Raw genomic sequence first — 22,441 nt, 5'->3', positions numbered from 1 at the left:
TACTTTTTCTTTGGTGGAGAAGTCTTCTGCAACACTGTCCGGTGAAATGGAAAAATGAACAGTCCGCTACACACCTGTCAATCGTGAGCAAACACGCGCCGCACTAGACGTTACTTAAATGTTGTTTGACATGCGTCGATGACGTATTCCTTTGTACAAACTTTATTGTAAACTTTATCGCAGCACGCACAGAGCAGCGTGGTTGGCAGTAGACAAGCTGGATACAACAGGATAAGAAGGAGCTGCTTACCACAAGATGGCGGGCATGCTGCGTGCGTCGCGCTGGGTGGCTCCAGGCGCGCTGGAGTTCCACAACTTCCCAAAGCAGCTGGAGCTTCATGGAGATGAAGGAGCGAGGAATCCTCATGAAGGTAAGCGAGTGCTCTGTAAATGGAACACGCCCATGTTTTCAAACCACAACAGTGCAGTTAAACTGCTATCAATTGTGCAGCTACTAAAATTCCCCTGGACTCATGGCCAAAATGATTAAAAAAACAACAAAAAATGTACCTCTAATGTACCTCTAATCCGGCAACCAGCCAAAGCGTCAGCCACGATATTTCTCCTGCGTGAGCTGAAAATGGCATGCAATCACAATATGTACACAGGCATCTGCAGGGAACAGACACATGTAAAAGGTTAGCCAGAAACTAAACTTGACACCAGTATTTTGATCCTGTGTGGTCCCTTGGACATCCTTGGATTCAGACACTGTTAAATAATCCCTCTGTGCAGAAACACGGCTCAGTGCAGTATAACCTCTTGATCCAAAGCACATGACAAGACACTGAATGTGCGTCTCAGTTGAAAGCATAAAGAATGCTTTAATGAACTTGACCTGTAGTTACTCCTCCAAAGCCTCACACCAATGTGGGGGCAGTGAATAACACTTCACTGAGACTGTTTTACGAACATGTAGAGCCACACCGTCCCTGTGTGGTACCTGTGAATTACATTCACTGAGTTAGTCCATAACTCACATCTGTGCAGCCACGAATCCGTTACACAATAGAAGCATCCAAGCAGCATGCTCAATAGGAAGTGGAAGTGGTGATACTTAATCCAGACATCCACTATTACAACAGTCCATACCTTTAGTCAATTCTATGGAGCAAGTTCAGGCGTGGAAGGGGTAGGGGCCGTCCGTTGGCAATGACACTGGTGGGGCTGGCTTGCCTTTTACTCCATTCTGCTTTATGTAGTTGCTTAATTTTCTTGTAGTTGTAGTTTCTTGTAGTTTCGCTGGTTACTGTAGTTTCTTTGTAGCCTCTTGGTTTCTGTACTATCCTTAAGTACGCTTGGGTCCAGGTCCGCTCGTCAGGTAGCCATGTAGTATTTTCCAAGTCGTCTTTATTGGTTCCATGTCAAGGTAGCATCATTCTCTGTCCAGCCAGCTCTGGTCAAGTACCAGCCATGTACCAGCCCCACCAGGAGCAGCCTGCCTAGCTGCTCAGCCCATCTCTAACTGTCACCACTCATCCACTCAGGCACCCAGGCATTCCATGCATCACAGTCACACCAACATTCTGTTACCATCTCTCACTCTGGCTGAGCAGCTAGGAGGACCTAGGCTGATTACATGTAAATGTAATACTGAGGATATAACACTGTGGATGCCATGGCACCACTGGAAGAGTGAGCTCCAAAAATTGAGGTATCGATACCAACTAAGGACATTATCCATTGTAATAAGTCCATGTAGTCGAGGTGAAGTATAAAGAAGAATGCTTTATTGATACAGTTCTTAGTTGTAGGTAAGTATCAAGCATAAAGTAGTACAGAACCAAATATAGAATAGGTCTTCAGTACAGAGCAGAGCCCCACCAGGAGCAGTCTCCTTGCTGCTCAGCCCTTCCTCTCAACTGACACAGCACGCTCAGGCATTCCAACATTCCATTACCTCGCCACGCACCAACATTCCAAAGTACATCAACACTGGCTGAGCAGCAAGGCAGAGAAGCAGGAAAGGAGCATTAAACTAAAGACCAGTATATTACATCCATCTAACCCACCTAGGGAGCGGTGGGGAAGAAACCATTAAAGAGTTGGGTGTCAGAGGACATTCTGAGATGCATAGTCTTAATACATATACTGTTAAATAGTTACCTGTACACAATATGGGTTGAGTTAGAAAATAGGGATAAAACACAGTAGTCAGATTCGTTTTTGAACCTCTGCTTATGTGAAACAGAACACCTGTGGGATTAAAGTGACAAGAAGAAATATCCAACACTCTTACATCTGAAAGACGTTTGATAGAAACTAAACATAGTAATATTGTTGACTTTTCAGAAAGCAATCTAAGAGATCAACATCCCACAATTGACTATATTTTGGAAAAGGAAGATTACAAAAAGGTACACCCTTTAAATGTCAGCATACGCGATGATGTTCTCCAACTGGTTTTCCATTAATATGGGGATGGTTCAATATAATCGCTGAGTGATGCATGTTAACTATACAATAGGTCTTTCCTTCGCTGGCCTGTGATGTCAGAAAATTAACAATTAAGGTAACATCTGCTGAAAAGGGATTTATAGATTTTACCAAACACCAGCTTGACCAAACAATCCAAGCTGACATGTATGCCTTTGTAGTTCCCAGAGCCCAGGACTTACTGATCTAGTTTGCAGCTTCTGACGAAATGCCTGGAGCAGCCCAATTTGTCCTACTACCTTTCAAGCCGAAAGGGTTAGAATGTTGCCCAATATAAAGTTATGCATGTGACCCTCCAGATTAAAAAGCTGACTAGGGAAAGAAGGAATTTTCATTAGAAAATCCACAGAGAGTTCCAAGAGAGAAGGGTACCATACCATAGACTACCAAAGAGGAGCTACTAAGGCTAACAATGCTTACTATTGGCTTATCTGAGCTAGAAACCTGTTGATCATGATGAAAAGAGGAAAGGGATAATTGAGTCCTTGGAACTAATCCTGCAGAGAGGCATCCAATGCAAGAGCTAAGAGATCCAATCTACAGCTGAAATACGTTTGGAGATGAACATTGAGTATGGAAGCAAATAGATATATGCCTAATGGACCCCATTTGAGAAAGAGTTTCATGAATTTGGAAGGATGAAGTCTTCAATCGCTCTTATCTTGAAGATACAGAGAATGGAGCATTAGAAGTTCTGGTATCATGAATCTTGAACTCCTTTAAAGGGGAAGTTACACACCTCTGTCTTGGAGATTCAGCTGGAATCGAAGAGATTATCAGATCCTGTTCTAAGGAATCTCCACCGTAGCCAGAGGTAGGAGTGATGCAGCCTCATTGGTGCAACCCGGAGGGATGTAAGGGATAAAATTGCGGAGAGGTGAAGGTGGGGGGTTTTGAGGGGTGGAGGGGGTTGGCATGTTGCCCAATGTCTGTGAATCTGTTGTGGTAGGAATATGCAAGTATCAATGCCTTCAATTTTGAGTGCTTCTGGTGGAGTGTTTCAATATTGAATGCTTTGAGGTTGAAGTAGATCTTGATAATAACCTCCTCAACGTATAATGGCAGGAAACAAGATGGGAGAATTTGTATGAGAAATGATGGCTAGCAGTAAAAAGAACCCTCTTGTCTTGCCTCTCAAGAAGTACATTCTGCCTTCACACCTCTTTTAGCTTCTGGATTGCCAGGTCATCTTTCTGTCATCCTCTGTACTTAAGTTTCCTCTTTGACATTCGTTAACATAATTTACACTGTTACACAGTTTGATAATGAGGTATACTGGTCACATAAAGGGCATACAAGTCATTTTAGTCTCTGGCTGCATACATCTTCTGCAGCTTTCACTGTGTGGCGCGTGCAACAATGAGATCAGCATAGGGCCATGCAGGTGTGGTTACACTGTACCATTAACTTTGCATTAATTATGTCGTTGATGTAGGGATGCAGTTTCTAAAGTAATTTTTCTACTTCACAATTTCACATGCGTGGAGTAAGGGTGCCACCGTGTGTTCAATGTGTGTATTACAGGCTTTTATTTCCTTTGAGCCTTCACAGCTTATGAGAGTAACGTCAATACTATGATGCAAACCGGATTCCGTAGCTTTGCCAATTCTTGTTTTAGTTTTATGCTTGCCACAGAACGAGCACTTCACAAAAAGGGAAGCTATTGTCAGTGAAATAATACCTATGAGGATCTGTTTCGGCAGAAAACACAATTTCCATGATCCCTCTCTTCAAAGCACGCTGCTAGCTGAATGTGATACAATGAAGTCTGCAGCAATATTTCATGTAGAACAAGCATTTGCAATGCAATAGCTCTCGCATTTGCGAGAGTTTAAGCTATTGACGATGTAAATGTCAATGCCTTTCATTTATCTGTTTTGATAATTAACACATAATTAAAAGGCATTGTCCTTTGCTAATAGCTCAAACTCTTGTAAATGCGAGACCTATTGCATTTCAAAGAAGCGGGCGCCATTGTCCTGGGCTGCTTGGAAAGTAAAAGCACGCATGGTTCGCTGAATGTTGCAGGAAAATATGTTGTGCCTGCAGGAGGAGAAACTCATTAAAGAACATAGTGCTTACAGACTAAATAAGACGTACCGTGTAACAGAAGTAAAAGGGCCAGTCCTCATGAGAGATTACAAATGAAGACAAGGGGGTACTAAGGAGGGACTAACAAGCCTATGAACTAATCAGAAGCCAGCATTTACGAAGGACAATGTCACAAGCCAATAATGAATATGAGCGGAGAGTGGGCGGGGCTTCAAGTCCATACTCAAATACAGAATGCCTCGCACAGCAGTGCATGCCCAGGCTCGACCTAAAAAAGATGAAACAATCAGACTGCAGTGCTCAGAGACAAGAGCTGGAAATGTCTTTTACTGTTATGGAGTGGAGTGAATGTTTGTGGTGTTGAGTGGAATTATGTGGGTTGGATTGGGATTGTTAGCTGTGGAATCGTGTGGCATGGAATTGTATGCTGTGGAGTGGATTTGTGTAGTGGAATTTTGTGGATAGTAATTGTATAGTATTGAGTGTACTGGAATTATGTGGAGTGGGATTGTGTGTGAAAGAGTGTAATTATGTGGAATGCCATTTTGTGTTGTGGAGTGGTATGTAGTGGAGTTTAATTACGTGGTGTGCTGTTGAATTTTGTGGTGTGATGTGGTATTCTGGGGTGTGAACTGGATGTATGTGCTGTGTTGTGTAATTGTGTTGTTGAGTTGAATAATGTGGGTTGTTGTCGAATTATGTGGTGTGGAATGGAAATGTGTGGAGTTGAATTGTGTGGCGTAGTACTGTGTGCCGTTGAGTGAAATTGTGTTGATTGGAATTATGTGGCATGATGTGGAGCATCACAAGGAGATGGCAGCTTTAATGGGTGAATTGTTGTTTAAAGAAATGGAAGAAATACAGCTAAATCTTGTGATTCCCACTTTGCCAAGCATGTGATCCTGTGTAAGTCATGATGTTTACCACCACATACCTTTTACTGCAAAAATTTGCAGTTCTCGAACAGTCTTAAGTACTATGTGAAACACCAGACTGTTATACTTCAAATAAAGAGTAACATGCAATAACACTGAAAAATTTACCTGAAGAGTCAGTATAAACCATATTGAAAGTGTGAGATGCAGACGTTCAGCCGGTTCAAACCCTACCAACAGCGTGCATCATTTGCAGTTTCCTCGGAAAGCAGACACGCGCGTGCTGGAGGGTAAGGTGAGTCGCACGCAGTTCGACACCACCAATGAGCAGCTGCACCGGATGATGCAGGAGCTGCTGGACAAGGTCACAGTCACTGTGGAAAGACAAGACTGGCAGAATGTGGTAGACAAGATCTCCTCTGAGATGGAGTCCAAGGTTCCGGCATACCCTTGTTGACTTTGAAGAATTTGTTGGTGAGCTGTGCAAGCCCAAATGTAGGATACTACAATAATCACGCCTGAAGACGATCGAAGACCTCATAGACTCAGTCTGGAGGTCACCATTTTCAATACAGTCATCCTCCATGTTGGCTTGGGTTCACTGCGGCCCCCATACTGAAGCTGGACGCTACGCTGCTGTGGGGCTCCAGGATCACCGGAACAAAACGGGACTGCGAGGACCGGCGAGCATTGCGCTCCGCTAACCAGGCTCACCTGCTCCTCTTCCCGTTGACCACCTTGCTCACGTCACGCCACGCCTCGCGGCCCCCGCTGCGCGGGAGCCGCTCGAAGGCTCCATCACCACTTAAAGACTCGGATTGTGCTACGGAGGTTGGGTTTCCTTTTTCCTCCCTGTCCAAGGACGCTACGCTGCTGTGGGGCTCCAGGATCACCGGAACAAAACGGGACTGCGAGGACCGGCGAGCATTGCGCTCCGCTAACCAGGCTCACCTGCTCCTCTTCCCGTTGACCACCTTGCTCACGTCACGCCACGCCTCGCGGCCCCCGCTGCGCGGGAGCCGCTCGAAGGCTCCATCACCACTTAAAGACTCGGATTGTGCTACGAAGGTTGGGTTTCCTTTTTCCTCCCTGTCCAAGGACGCTACGCTGCTGTGGGGCTCCAGGATCACCGGAACAAAACGGGACTGCGAGGACCGGCGAGCATTGCGCTCCACTAACCAGGCTCACCTGCTCCTCTTCCCGTTGACCACCTTGCTCACGTCACGCCACGCCTCGCGGCCCCCGCTGCGCGGGAGCCGCTCGAAGGCTCCATCACCACTTAAAGACTCGGATTGTGCTACGGAGGTTGGGTTTCCTTTTTCCTCCCTGTCCAAGGACGCTACGCTGCTGTGGGGCTCCAGGATCACCGGAACAAAACGGGACTGCGAGGACCGGCGAGCATTGCGCTCCGCTAACCAGGCTCACCTGCTCCTCTTCCCGAAGACCCGCCCTCCTTACTATTTAACTATGTCCACGTGAATCCGCAGCGCGGATCGCAGCGCGGGCGAAGCCCGGGCCAATGGCGGGCCCGTTGTAGCCCGTTTGAGACCGAGAGAGACCGGACCGGGCTACCCCTCTTTCACCTACGGCTCTAGCGCGTATGTGTCCTTTACTTGTCATTTCCATTGCATGTGGCTGTATTGTCCGTATTGTCTTGTGGAGGCCACATCGCTGCTATACTAGATTAATCGCGCACTGTGTTGTACCCTAATTGAGTATGGCAGCCAAAGAGGGTAGGAACCATGCGACTAAAGGAAATCTCACTGGTACACTAGATCAATTCATAGTTAGAGCCAACTCGGTGATTGATCAGGGTATTGTCCTCATGGAGCGCAGAGTGTCGCAGGATCTGGCCCTAGCAAGAAGATCTTCTTTGGGCCTCCTCGCATCTGCACGCACCCCAAATGGCACTGTTAGTAATGCCCTCCCTCTCACCCAATTTATTGATGAGACTTCTAGTAGTGAAGCTTCTAGTGACAACGACCCTGTGGTCAACCTTAGAACTACATCCCCTCCAGTGACTAGGTCGGGACCGATTCTACGGGAAAAAAGGGCCACTAAGGTAGGGTTGTCCGCAAATTCCAAGCCAAAAGCCACCAGGGAAGTTCGCTCTAAGCCAGGGGGAGCTAAATCTGCACATCATGGTGTAGCTTTAGTGGCAGACTTGGTGGCTAGAGATGGTCAGGGTAGCTGCACCCTCCCTCCAGTTTCGTCTTCCTCTAAGTCTTCTGGGGATCACCCTGTCCAGGCATCAGCCCTGTCTGAATTGATGACACAGTCAGAAGGGGACGCAATAGTTCCGCAACAATTAGATCTAATGCTGCGCGCGCTACTGGCACCCCTGGAATCCAGGTTGGAGGGAATAGTCACCCTTCTGACTAAGCTTGAACAAGGAATTAAGGATCACACTGAGGGTGCTAACAACAATAAAGTATTCCCCGCATGCTTTTGCAATTGCCACTGTACCACTATAGCCGGGGCCCTACCAGTCCCGTCGGCCCATTTCATAGCTCCACGGCTACCACCTGTCCCGAAAGCTACATCACTGGCAATTCCAGCTACACCAAACACTCCATCACTAGAACATCATGAAGCTAGGCCTCTTACGGACCATCACACAGATAGTAACATCCTGGGAGAGGCCCCCTTGGGTAATAATAGCGATAACATGAGGACAGTGAGAAAGCGAACCCAGGATAAGGCTACTAGGATGATTTCTAGAATAGACTTGCCCCCGGAAGCTAGTCCATACTTGGTAGTCCTAACAGGGGTTCCTGAAATTAATGATCATAACACTGAGGAGTTCCTGAACCTAAAAAACAAGGCAATCCACTGGCTCTCAAACCATAGGCCCCTGCCACCGCAGGTTAGTTGTGAGATTATTATGGTTAGAAGGGTGGGGTGGGTAGGGCACACTCCTAAAAACTTAACTGGCGATTGTGTCATAGTTAACTTTCGGGATGCCAGGACAGCAGATTATATCTGCAACTGGAAAAAACCCCGCTTAGACACGAACATTGGGGTGCGCCCCCTCTCTTACTTCTACCCAAACGATCATCTGAGGATAGAAGAGAGCGGTTGGACATACATTCCGCATAGACAAAGGGGAGGTGCTGGGAAATCAAGGCATCTGCCCTCCGACGCAGAATGGGCTTACCCTATTTGTACAAATAGGTTTAGCTGCCTCGACCAGGTCGATTGACTGGCCAAGTCAACTCAGGTAGCTCAGGGTTCTACGGGGGACAGTATTCTAGGTTTAGAGCCCCTTGGGCTGCATGAGGAAGGGAATTTGACTCCTGACACTATGGGCTGCACCACTAGCATAGGGGAGACCAGATACAGTAGCATCAATGGCAATCCCCAAGCGCACCCCCTGCAGTTTTTTGCTTCCCTTCCAATGTCAGCCCCCTCCCATAGCGCTAGTTCCATCTTTGGAGGGAGAATTGATCCCCAGCAGAGAAGTAGCATCTCGTCTGTACCAGATCCCCCATCCCAGCACACACTTCGCCCCCAATGTATGAATTTACTATCATGGAATGTGGCAGGCCTAACAAATAAGCTAGCATGTCCCGAATGGGGCTCTTTTGTGGACACTGCTGACGTGATTCTATTGCAGGAGACCTGGGCCAGGGAGGTGGTTCATAGAGCCGGGTTCGCTTCCTTTAACATCGCAGCTCGGTGGGGAGGCAAGGGCCGCCCTTCTGGTGGCCTGACAACATGGATAGGTGTACACCTGGGCTGTAGTGTGGATTTGATCCAGACCAATTCGGACGACATTCTTTGTGTCCAACTGTCCTGGCCCAACTCATATAAATTGGCAGTTGTGAATGTATATTCACGCCCTACTGCTATGGCTAAAGAATCAAACACTGTAGGGGAACTATCATCTTTCCTGGAATCTTTGGACCATGATATTAACTGTGTGATTGCAGGAGATTTTAATTGCCACTTTGAGCCCCTTCTAGGGCTGGGTGAGGGGGCATTGCAGGAAGAAGATGAGTTTTGGGGTATCCCACAGTGCAGGTCCACTGATGTAAAGGCATGGACCCCACTGGCCATCCAGGTCATGACTCTAACCTTGCAGTTTTCAGTTAGGGCGGTTAATGGCCGAATGCCTTCGGACATTCCATCCAAATGCACTTACAACAAAAAAGACCACGAATCTCATCTGGACTACTTTTTGGTCCAGACTAGGTTATGGTCTAAAATTATGGATTTGGAGGTCGTGAATAGATCGGATAGCGATCATAACGCCCTACTGCTGAGAATGGAAATGCCATACTCTGCTAAAGCCCATTTGGAACCAACTGTTGAACTAGGACTGGTTCTCACCAACAACAGGAGGAGGGTTAAGTGGGAAACCCTATGCGAAAGGCGGGATGCATTGCCAAGCTTATATTCATCTATTCTCCCCTTGCTTAAGCTGGCAAGTGACATCTGGGACAAAGGGCAGTCCGAGGATAACTCTGCACGCTTCCTCAATGTTCACAGGGAATTAGTTGATACCCTTGCAGGCTTTTTAAACCCTATAGTTCCTGCTAGGCAACCAAGGACTAACCCGCCATCCTGGTATAATGCCGAATGCAGGAGAGCTAAAACAGCTTTGATTAATGCCATCAAAACCGGCAGTGACAAGCTAACAATCTGCTCACTTAGGGATGCCCACAAACAAGTTTTAAAACAGGCTAAGATAGATTGGGATTGGGAGAGATGGGAAAGTCTATCATCGGCCCTCGCAAATAAGGAATTGAGTAGATTCTGGGCCATTGTGAATTCTGGGTGCGCGGAACCCCGTAATGCCATTGAAGCTAATCTTGACCCGGGGGTGTGGGAATCCCATTTTAAATCTCTTTACGCTGCCACTTCTGATCTAGATCTCTTGCCCTTCCGGCTCTCGTCTGTGGGGGATGCCGAAGCCCTGGAATTCACCGTAGATGATGTTATGACTGCCATAGGGAAACTGGCAATGGGTAAAGCACCGGGCATAGATAAGATACCCGGCGATTTGCTCAAAGATCAGCCTAAGATATGCGCACCGTACCTTTGTGCACTCTTCAACTCAATTTTGCACGGTACGGAGGTCCCGGACTCTTGGTTGGGAGCGGAAATCGTACCGATATATAAGAAGGGTTCTCCCCTGCTCCCCGTTAATTATAGGCCTATCAGCCTCATTGACGTCCCCCAAAAAATAATGGCAAGACTTATTTTAGATCGCTTGCAGGACTGGATCAATGAGAATGATATCCTTTCTCCCTATCAGGCTGGTTTCAGAAGTAAAACATCTACCATGGACCAGATCTTCCGCCTAGTAATGCTATACTGGAAGACTGTGTCGTTGGAGGGTGGCAGTCTCCACATGGTTTTTGTTGATTTACGCTCTGCGTTTGACACTGTTCCTAGGGGCAAACTTTGGGCTGTTTTACGCGATCTGGGTGTACCCATCTCCCTACTGGGTATATTGGTGAGGCTACACACTGAGAATTTTGCCCAGGTCAGGTGTGCAAGAGGAGGTGTATTGTCTGACAGGTTTGCTGTAAACAAGGGAGTTAGGCAAGGGTGTGTCCTGGCCCCTACTCTGTTCTGTATTTATGTGAACGGATTGATTGCCAGCCTGGATGCAGTCCCTAACAACGATGCACCCAGGTTGGCAGGCAGGAAAGTAGCAGCCATAATGTTTGCGGATGACACCCTGCTCCTTTCCAAGACACCAATGGGCATCCAGCGTATATTGGAGGGATTTAGCAACTTCTGTAGGGAGCACGGACTACAGATCAATGTAGATAAGACCAAATACATGATTTTTAATCCCCCAATACACACTAGGCCACCACCTACCCTTGATTCAGTTGCACTCGAGAGAGTTCACACCTTCCAATACCTTGGTGTTACCCTAGGTGAAAAACTTTCCTGGGGCCCACATCTTGCAAAATCCCAACTTAAACTGACCCAAATAGCTGGGGGAATCCTAAAGATGACAAATGCCTCTACTTTTAAACCCATCAGCCCTAGTCTCGAAATCTATAAGGTGAGGGCCAGAGCGGCTGCACTATACGGAGGGGAACTATGGGGGCACGCTATTAGACCAGGACTAACTAAGGTTGAGAACAACTTCCTGAGACAACTGCTCCCGCTTCCCCAAAGTACACCCCTACTACCGCTGAGGCTTGACTTAGGTTTACTCCCCATCCAGGAGGAACTGGCCATCAAACCTCTCAGGTTTTGGAGGAGGATCTGGCTGACCACCGAGCTGGAGCAGTACAAAACAGAGCTCCAAGAAATACTGAGATTAGGCAGGGCAGCACATATCCCCTGGCTCTCATACATCAAAGATGAATTTACAAATCTGGGTCTTGCAGATATGTGGGTGAATCCAGCAATAGCTTGCAGAGAGATGCCTGGGAAAACATTCACCGAGTTATACCGATCTCGATGCTCTAATGCGTGGCTCCATGATTCAAAGAATGGTACCATGGTGAAAGCATTTATAGAGATCAAATCAGTCTATTCATTTGAAGATTTTATGGATGTAATTTTCCCTGTTATGGCTAGGAAGCTATACATACAATGGAGGTTTGGTGCACTCCCCTTAGCGTGTTTAACAAGCAAATGGTACCCGACTAGGTCCTCACACTGTATTGGTTGTGACATGATTAAAGAGGATGAAAGCCACATCCTTTTTTTCTGTCCACTCTATAGCAGAGCAAGGCAGAATTGGATTGTACCTATCTGTAGGAACCTTGGTTTTAGGAAATGCTCGGACGCACTAAGGGTTTTTAAGACTGAAACTGCAGGTCACATTGTATTTGCCTTAGCCAAATATTTGCATGCTTTCTGGATTGAAAGGAGTTTTATACTATCTAATACTGCCTAGTAGCCGGGCATGTTTTCTACTTGTGCAACGTCAGTTACAGATACAATGTGTGCCCCAAAAAGCAACATTAACATTGACACTGTTTTTCATCCCTGATTTGCATTTGCCTATGTCATTTTTAGATGCTCTTTTAACAGTGTAATTTTAATGTGTATAATATGTTGTGTACTCTTTTATGGCTGAAATATTGCCGAAATAAAGATTTAAAGAAGAAAGTGGGTAAAGATTGCATGTGTTTTTCAAACGTATTTATTAAAAAAAAGGAGGTCCAATTCAAGAAGTAATATAAAGCACTTCCTTCTTTGGTGCATGAGCCTGAGCTGTTACCTTTTCTAAAAAACAAATGTTGAACTGAAAAACCATTATGCAGTCAAAATAACTCGCAAACCAAGAACCAATACAAGCAGATGTCAGTTGACCAGATGCAAAAACTTTCTGCTGGACACTAGCACGAGAGTCCAGCAGACAAAAAGAAAGTGAAAATCTACATATTATATAACTCGCCATCTAAAACCAATTCAAACGATGAGACCCCAACAACCAGTTTAATTATGCCAGTGAAAACACATCGAATTTCCTGCGTGTAGTTCATTATGTGTCCAAACACCCATCTAGTAGCAAGTAGCAGGTATGCTCCAACTGCCAGCTGTTAAGTAAATATCAAAGGAATCACTAGTGGGCTGCCTACTATCAGAGTCGCACTGGGATAGAGAATATGCATGGGCACCAAAATAAAAGTGACTCCTATTAGTGAATCAATTAGCTGAAAAAGAGTCTCGCATTTGCAAATTGGGGTAGTTTTGAATTTCTAAAGACAGGACCTTGAAACAAGCAGCTGCCTTTTTTGAATGGTATGGAGAAGGAAACATTTGAACCTGGACAAGAAAGGCAGTGATTTTTACATATAACTTAAATGTTTTGTAGCAGTAAACAACGGCCATATGTCTTTCGAATTCTATGGAGGAGGAGCTAGCACTTAATGAACGCAGACTGCGGTTAAAAATGAAACCAAAGAAAAAAACTTGACAGCAAATGCTTTGGCTAGTATAGAGGAAAACGAATACAAACCAGACAGGGAAATAAAGCTATTATTCATAGATCTAGTGGCTACATTAACAGGGGGAGAAGAATGATAGAAAATAAATATTGAGCCCAGGGAAAATTACAAACAAAACAAGAACGAGAAGGAAAGAAATGAAATGCTGTTTAAAACAAGAATAATCTTTCTCACACAAAAAAATGCCATAAAGATTAAATGATTTTAGCAACCAATGGGGTAACCCAGTATCCCTCAGAACCTGGGCAATCTTAAATCAAAAACACAATAGTTCTGTCGGGTAAAACCATATCTTACTAAATATACAGAATAAGTCTTGCGTTTATTAAAAAAACCCCAGTGAGTCAAAGGTGACACAAGAATCAAATTTCTCGGTACTTTTAGTTTTTATATACAAATTAAATCATTTATATATATATCTCTCCAACAATTATTTGGAAAGGCCATCACAATACATAATAATAACAAATGGTGACAAAGTGAATATTAGTGCTCAGTGAAAAAAGTGCATAACATGTACAGTGCAATTTAAAAGATCAAAATTGGTATTGGCCAGAGAAAAAGGATTTATAGTAGTCTTGCAAACTATAGTAATTGAGTTTTATGCAGACTCTAATTGCTGGTCCAGGGGGTAATGTCGACGTTTCAACCCTTTTTACTGCACTACTATCAAGTCGGTGCGGGTCTTCATCAGGACAAAAACAACGTGATGATGGCCTGTAAAGAGTGAATTGACTAGAATCAGATGTGTCACGGGGAAACTAACACTCACATTTAAGTAAGGTGGTATGACACTCACCTATAGTATGGGGCGGGGTTTCAATCCTTCCGAGGTTGATAGCTCTTTGTTAAGATCACAAGATCGAATAAATCCAAATATATCTATGATCGAGTAGAAAAGAATTACGACTAATTAAGGATATAAGAGTATTCTGATTAATTATATTTTATACCCAGTCATTCCTTATTTATACATGCCAAACTTAAATCGTGTCAGTGAATAAAGTGGCCAATCTGCTCACCTATTTAGAATTAGTTGAGGTGATATAGCGTCACTCATAACGATGTTCTGCGTGATCTAGTAAATATGGAGAATATTCCAATTAGAATAAGGCTATTTCAGCGCGTTGCGGGTAACGCAAAGTGGAGTTCCACCCACATAATAGAATTACCTTGCTCGAAGAATTTCGAAAAACGGCAGGCAAAAGTCCTAGCTTGTCCGTAGCCATAGAGAGCCGCGTTCGGAATGAGCTTGCTCATATATCCAGTACGCATGCGCCCATGCGTCAATTCCACGTTGCCCGGCAACCATCAACGTCCAAAGGCGTCCTACGTGGAAAGCGTTGCCTGGCAATGAAAATGCCATATAATCCGCTGAATGCGGAAGGGCAAAACAGGCTGCCACAGTAATTATTCACTCCGCTAAAAACCATGACTATTGTGCATTCCAGAATATGTGACTTAATGTACGGTGTCAGTGTATAATAAAGCGAATATCGAGGCTAGGCATCAGTCACTTATTTCCTCTATTAAGCGGGGGAATCATATTACAAAATTTCGTTCGTATAGTGAAGATTAATGTGTAATCCACCTAATGCAAAGAAACCAATGTAATCTGCCATAATTATTAGTTACGAAGTCATGACTCATAAATTGGACATTGTACAGTGTCATTCCTGCAATAGAAATTGGTATACATTTGCACACAGATTTAAAGGATTCTCATCGAATCTGGACATTAAAACATAATTGTGAGAAAGTGCCATCTTTCTTGCATGGTATGCCCCCACTTTTTGCTAAATTGCTGAATGTACTTTTACTGAGTGTATCCTGGACTCCTGCCAATCAGGTGCCCAGGGCCTATGTTCCTTCCTTAAAACACACAAACTCCAAATTGGCAAACCCTGGCCACATGTCAGCCCCTGGTAAATGGTACCCTAGGTACCCAGGGCCTTGTGACCAGGGAAGGCCTCTAAGGGCTGCAGCACTCATTGTGCCACCCTTAGAGGACCTGTACCCTTACACACACACACTGCCTTTGCAGGCTGAGTGTCTGGGTGCAGGACAAAATGAAGAGTCGACATGGCGCACATCTCTGTGTGCCATGCCCAGCACCTACACTGCCAAGGCATATATCAGCCACCCCTCTGGCTGGGTGCATTATGCCCATGGTGTGGGCACAGGAGCAGGAGCCCTGTGCCCCCACAGTACCCAGGTCCATTCCTGGGCACTGTGAGTGCAGTGCTGCCATTTAAGAGTACATGGTGCTGAGAGCTCGTCAAACACGAGCTCCACAGCACCATAATGGCAACACTGAAGACTGGGAAGTTTGGTATCAAACTTCTCAGCACATTAAACCCGCACTGATGCCAGTGTGGGATTTAATGTACCAAGCACCCCAGAGGGCATCTTAGAGATGCCCCGTTACAACTAACCTACAATCCACATCTGCTCTGAGGCTGCCAAGGCTGCCACACAGCAGACACGTTGCTGGACCCCTGGGTGGGAGAGCCCCTGCTCTCCCGGGCCTGCAACAATGCACATCCTGGGTGAGGTGATAAATCTCCTCCCCCAGGATGAGCAAAGGGAAGCTTCAAAAGGCATGCCGCCTCTAGGAGTTTCCCCAGGCCACTGCAACTCCCCACTCTCGCGGGAAGCTTGGCCGGAAACCCCATACAAGGACAGGGGATGTGCCAGCCTGCCCACCCCACCCCTCAGGTGGGGGAGGCGAGGTGAAGCACATCCCCGGTCTCTCGCCATCTTGAAGATGGGAGGCCCTACCCTATCAGGATTAGGCTACTGCCCCCTCCCACAGGAGAGAGGCAGGATAGGGGGTGTACCCACCCCAGGACAAGGACCCATTGGTCCCTGGCCTTCACCTACCTGTAACGCCCCTAAATCTAGTATTTAGGGGCACCCTGAACCTTCCTTCTGCAGATTCCAGATTCCAAAACTACAAGAAGAGCGAGAAGAAAAGAAGACCTGCCCTGCAGCTGCGAAGGAGAGGGAGACACCAACTGCTTTGGCCCCAGCCCTACCGGCCTGTCGACCTCGAACCTGCTCCTGCGCCAAACCCGGCATCTCTTGTGGCCAGCAACCTCAGAAACCCCGGAGGACCTGGCTACCTTTGAACTCTGATCCCCTGGGACTCCCACGAGTAGAGGCTCTACTCAGAACCTACCTTTCACCCCTGGCAGCAGCCCGGAACCGCGATCCCAGCCCGCTCTGCACCAGCCAAGCCTGGCCGGTGCCGGAGTGAACTAAACCCACGAGGACGACCCCACTGTGGAAATATGGATTTTTCTGGTCAGTTATGTCCCCTATCTTGGACCCCAACGGTTCCATGTGCATGTCACAAGTACATGTATGTTCCCTCCAGTTCCAGTTATGAAGACGCAAATACATGTGCGTCCACCGTCAACATGTCCTCTGTCAGATCCGCCATGAATAGGCCGGATATTCCATTCCTAAATATGAAAGGCCACCGGCTTTATATGGTTCACTTATGCCACTTTACAGTCCAGGCAAGTAGGCCCTGATTCTGTCATCAAAACTCCTCTTGCCTTCTGCCTCTGAAAGCTCCAGTCCGAGCCTGCATCTGTGACCATGAACTTTGTTTCATTCTCTGCGCGGCTCACGAAGCCTGACATCAGCCTATTCTCTGCCAAGAACTGTATTTCACCTTCGAATTATCTGCCTCCCCCTCAGCCGATGCATTCCCGCCTAGTAGTTTAAGTAAACATTCTACCAGTTACCAAGCAAAAAGGCCCAGCTTCTCTGTCCTCATGCAAGTAATTCATAGCCTTGTTACCATGGAATATTCCTACCCCCTCGCATTCAGTGTAGACACTTAGACGCTTGTACACGCACGCACAGTCAGTATAGAATAGATTCTGTCCGAGAGTCCTTCTTTTATGGATAACATAGTTTTTTAAACCTAGGATGTTAGATATGATTTGGGATTAGGTTGACTTGACCCCCCAGACTTCTCGTCTCCACATATAGAGCTAAATGTCAAGTCCCCGTCACCCCCTAGTTACACGTCAATTACACGTCATACTGCTGCGCGCGCATTTAGGCCAAGTATTATCTTATAGATCCACCTATGTATTACATCATAACCAATCATGTTCCTTTTTACTCATTATTACACCCATTTTCGGTTACGCAGACCAAACGTCAATTTCCTTATCAATTGTTACGCCTACTGTATTCACTTCATTATAATGTATGTACTATAAAAGTTACTTCTTGTCAATAAAGTATGTACTTCACTTCCTGAACCCCCGTGGTGATGGAACTTGGAGCATCCGATTATAATCGACCATTGGAATAAAGCCCATTCCGAAACTCTAATATCACGGATTCTGCCTCTCATTTTACTGAGCTATTTTATAATGTTTCTGTATCAAATTCAGTCCCGGTAAAGGAATTTTTATTTACCACATGATGGCGCCCGAATAGGGACACTTTCTCATCTCACGCGCCGGCGGTGAGTAGCAGGCCCGGTCTCCTGCCACAGCTGGACGGACAATTACGCGTACCAGCAGGATTTCCTGTATCTCCCTCCGGTCAAGCGGGGGCGACTGAGACTGCGATCAACACCCAGACGAGGCGGTGAGAAGTGCGAAGTATCCCGACCAGAGCCTAGCTGAGAGAGCAAGATCCGAGGTATACAGAGACCCACCAGTTCGAAGTCAAGCCCAGTTTCCGACGAGGCGAGTCGAGTCCAGTCCGGTTCAAGTTCAAGTTACCGAGGCCTTCCGTTTCCGAAGCTACCCGGTGAGTACCATTACTGGGGAGGCATTTCTGACGTGCACATAGGTTGTGCCGGTCAAGACGGGTTTGGGTACACAAATCCGGTCTGCACTGTTTTAGCAGTGTATCTGTACTGTTTAGCAGTATATCAAGTATTCCGAAGTATCTAGTAAGTGTCAAGAATTAAGCATGGTGATTTAGTTATGCAGACGATCATCATTGTTGTTTCAGTTAAAGGTTTAATGTTTTAATGTTTAATGTGTTAAACGTCCTGCATATTGTGGTATGAATGGTTGTTCATTATTGTGCTTTTGTATTTAGTGTGTTCAAGATTAAGTATCAGATCAGATTGTCAATATGCCGCTCTTTTCGAAATTAAGACAGATCACTACTAGAAAAGGGGTACTTGAAGAAGCCGTCCCTATTCCTCCTAGGGATACTCCAGGGCACTTCATGTATCACAAACATGGCTTAGACGCTATATTATTTCTTGATTTATGGGTAGACTACACCAAGGGATTACCTGAAAGTCAGAGATGGCCCGCAGCGGGAACCTGGGATGCAGAGTGCATCATGAAAGTCGATGAAGAGTTATGGAAAAGGAAAGTCAGACAGTCACAGAAAGACGCCGTCGAGTTATGGCGTAAAGAATCTCATAGACGTACAGAAAAAGCACGTAGACAGGAAGAGAAGAGTAAAGAGAGTTCAAACAAAGTTCAAGAAAATCTATTAATTGAGGAAGGTAGCCGAGTGAAATCAGAACAAGTAGACAGACAAAGAAATGCCCTTATGAATGGTATGTATCCCCTTCTGGCCGAAGGATTACCTAAGGCAGTGGTTCCCAAACTTTTTTGACCCATGGCTCCCTTGACCTAATTGGCAGTTGGCCGTGGCTCCCCACCACTTTTTTGCCGGCGCACCGGGGTGCCTCGGCGCACACTTTGGGAACCACTGGTCTACATGAAGAATCAAGCCTAGACGTGATGAAGGATTCAGAGAGTAGCCATCACCATCATAAAACTTTATTTACAATCACACAGATCTTATAAAGTACATCTCAATTGCTAGAGAAAGGCTCAAGGAGCTCTGTGGCGTTACATGGGGTGGGCTTGGATGAACCCAAGATTGCTCACCAGATCCCATCTACCCAGTGTTTTAAGCTGGGTCCTGCCAGTGCAGTTCTAAAACGCAGCTGTCAAGATGGGTCCCTATCGGGCTCTCCATTTTTGCCTTCACCCTCAGGATGAAAAAAAAATCATAACTCTGTAGAAGTCACTTCACTGCCTTTGAGGTAACTTCAAAAAGACTCGTTATAGTTCTTTCACAGTCTCATCATTTCAGAACTGAATCATTTTCAATATTATATACAACAGAGCCATAGTTGTTGCTTATTTGTGTTATGCCACTAAGAATCATTGGCACAGCCAATAGTCCTGGCTTGTTGTAGGTGTAATGTTGTATTATATATCTGGATGCAATGACAGAAGCAGCAAATTACCAGTCAGGAAGCACACTATGCTGAGCACAGATTAAGCAGCGCCCTTTATTACATTAGCCACACCCCTTTGAGACCCCACAGTTTTTTCATCCCACTTAAAGCCCTGCATTTACATAAATGTAGGTGTACTTCTCCCGTCATACTTGCTGCATGATTGTTGGCTCATCTGCTTCAAAGTCGTATTTTTCCTCCCACCCCACACACCCCTCTTCGCCCTCAAATTCTTGGTGTAATGATTATTCACTAACAATTTGGCAAAATAACTTCCAAGTGTAATTGTGCTGAACTGTAATGCGAATTCAGCTGTTCTCCAAACTTGCAGCCTTTTATTGCATTGCTTCAGGACGCACCGCTCTTTCTCTCAGCCAAATTCACTGTGATGCGTAGGGTGACCAACTGGCATTGGTGCAAATTCAGGATGGTGAGTGTAAAAATTAATATTAATTTTGAGCTGAGCCTTTTTGAGAAGAGGCCCATCAAGAACTTCACCCTCACTGCAGGAGCCATTCCAGGACTGGGACAGAAGCCACCCAGGGCGGAGACAGGATCCACCACAGGGGGGACAGGAGCCATCACAGAGGGGACAGGAGCCATCACAGGGGGGACAGGAGCCATCACAGGCGGGGGGGGACAGGAGCCACCACATGGGGGGACAGGAGCCATCACTGGGGGTGGGGGGCATGAGCCATCACAGGAGGGGGAACAGGATCACCAGGGTGGGCACAGGGATGGGCATGCAGTATTCTAGTATCATCTTGGTCTCTTCCAGGGTGGGGTAGGGCTCCTCACCCCCTCCTGGACAAGACAACGAGACGACAGGCTCTCTTTCTAAAATATTAGATTTGCCATCCCCCACTGTGATGTACAGAACTTAAAGGAGATACTCCAAAAGAACTGATTTAACTGATTGTCCTCCATACTTTGTTAATCAGTGTGGGTGCGACTGTGCCATTTCTTTATTTTATTACATTATAGACTGCATGTTTTAAGAACCGAGGTTTGCTTACAATTTAGTAACAGGAATTAAGCTCTGTGGAGAGAACCACGTGCTGCCTCGGTGTAATCAGGGCCGGTTCTACGATTATTGGGGCCCTGGGTAGAAAGGGAAGGTGTGAGGCCCCTCTAAGTTGCAGAGACATGACACATGACGCATTCAGGGCTGTTTGCATCTGAATAGATGCCCCTGCGCCTGAAGCTGCAGCCCCTCCCTCTCAGTCACCTTCAAAGACAGCTCATCAAGGGCTGAAGGTGTGACGGTTGCCATCCCGCTGTGCCTCTCCAATGTTGCTGGGGGTCTGAGCTTCGGTACTGAATCGGCGTCGTTACACCCGACCTCAACAGCATCGGAGTCAAGCAATTACGGACAAATGGCATCGGTTAAAGAATCCTTCTCCTTCACGGACAACGGACAGACGAGTGTTGCGCTGCGGCTGCAATTACCATGACCCACATCCTGTGCGGCGGCGCGGCGCCCCTGGCCTCTCATCACGGCGCACTGGGGTGCCGCGGCGCACACTTTGGGAACCACAGACCTAAGGCTACTCCAGAGATACCGAAAGACTTGCCACCCCCATTATTCCCAATCAAGGTACATCCTAAGGGGCATCCTAGAACAGCAGAAGATGTTTTTCTTTCCTCATATTTAGATGACGCAGCTCCCGAGTATGCTAATTCCGCCCCACATAGACCGCATACCAGGGAGGTCCAACGCCAAGACCCAGCACCCGTATCCCTACAGCAACAAATCGAGTCACAAGTTCCGGCAAGCACATCTGTTTCTGCATCTGTTCCTACAGGTACTTCTATAGCTGAGTCCACACCTATAGTTGCTGTGTCACGTTCGACGAATCCTTTCACACCCGACGCCCCAGATGGGGCCACGGGAGGTGCTACCAATATTTTTTTCTACGCCACCTAGAATAAATAAACTTATTTTTCAAGAGTCAGCGCATTCACGTACACCCAAATTCGTAAGTGATCGTACGCTTAAGGAACTTCTTATAGATTGTAGATATGACCCGGTGCTCGGTAAAGAGGACGAAATGATCCTGGCATCATTACGTATCAGACGAGCCGCAGGGTATTTAGCGAAGCTACCAGGAATGACTGCGCATCTAGATAAAATATATCATTTTGTTCAAACAGGGCGAGATCCAGAATGTATTAACAGAGCTATGGAATACCAGAAAGTAGAGATACAGGGGGAACTGTTACGTTTCCTCATAAACTGTGTGATCAGAAATCAAGACCGACCGGGGGTAGATCCGGAAGCAATGAAAATTCTTACAAAATGGAGCCAGAATATATCAGAAGGGAGACACGATAAGCAAAATTGTATAATAGCCATGTGCCGAAAGATCCGTAAAGAAATAGAACGCCTACACGAGGAGAGATTAGAGACAGACGAGTTCGAACAAAGCGAGGAAGAAGGGTCAGGACTGCCCGCCGGACAGTCAGACACCATAGCCTATGTAGGTAGAGGAAGATCTTGTAATAGGGATCAGACTAGATGTCATACTGACTCAATACGTCCAATATGTCCAGATAATGACAGGAATTTCCAAATACCTATAATTAACATAAGGTCTAACGAGCATTCGTTCCAAAATGCCGACAAACTACTCCGAGAACGAAGGGGTTATCATTTTCTCGATTCTATGGATGAACAGGATTTAGCAAGGGCAGCTGTCCATTGGGTGGACAGTCCCGGAAAATATAGTGATGAGACAGTAGTACGCACATTTTTGAATCTCACCCCAGACGAGCAGAGGTTAGCTGGGATTTATATGAATAAACAACTCATTATACTATATCAGAGTCAGCATTCGGACCCTGGTCCCTTACCTGACATATTGACTGAATTGCTTATGAATAAATGGAGAGGTCCAGGTACT

At 46.1% G+C, this 22,441-nt stretch overlaps 1 protein-coding gene across 1 annotated transcript in view; it reads left to right on the top strand.

Annotated features, from left to right (window-relative positions):
- Positions 1 to 239: 239 nt before the first annotated feature.
- The window catches only part of LOC146798639 (neo-calmodulin-like), a 266,479-nt gene continuing 244,277 nt past the window's right edge, over positions 240 to 22,441 (top strand). The window contains exon 1 of the mRNA XM_085625965.1: positions 240 to 371. Within this exon, the coding sequence (XP_085482091.1) occupies positions 339 to 371 (33 nt within the window). The 5' untranslated portion in view covers positions 240 to 338. The remainder of the gene's footprint in view (positions 372 to 22,441) is intronic.

Source organism: Triturus cristatus, chromosome 9 (genome assembly GCF_964204655.1).
Source record: "Triturus cristatus chromosome 9, aTriCri1.1, whole genome shotgun sequence".
NCBI lineage: Eukaryota > Metazoa > Chordata > Amphibia > Caudata > Salamandridae > Triturus > Triturus cristatus.
The sequence above is the reverse complement of the archived record's forward strand: the minus strand, read 5'-3'. Positions and strand labels throughout refer to the sequence as shown.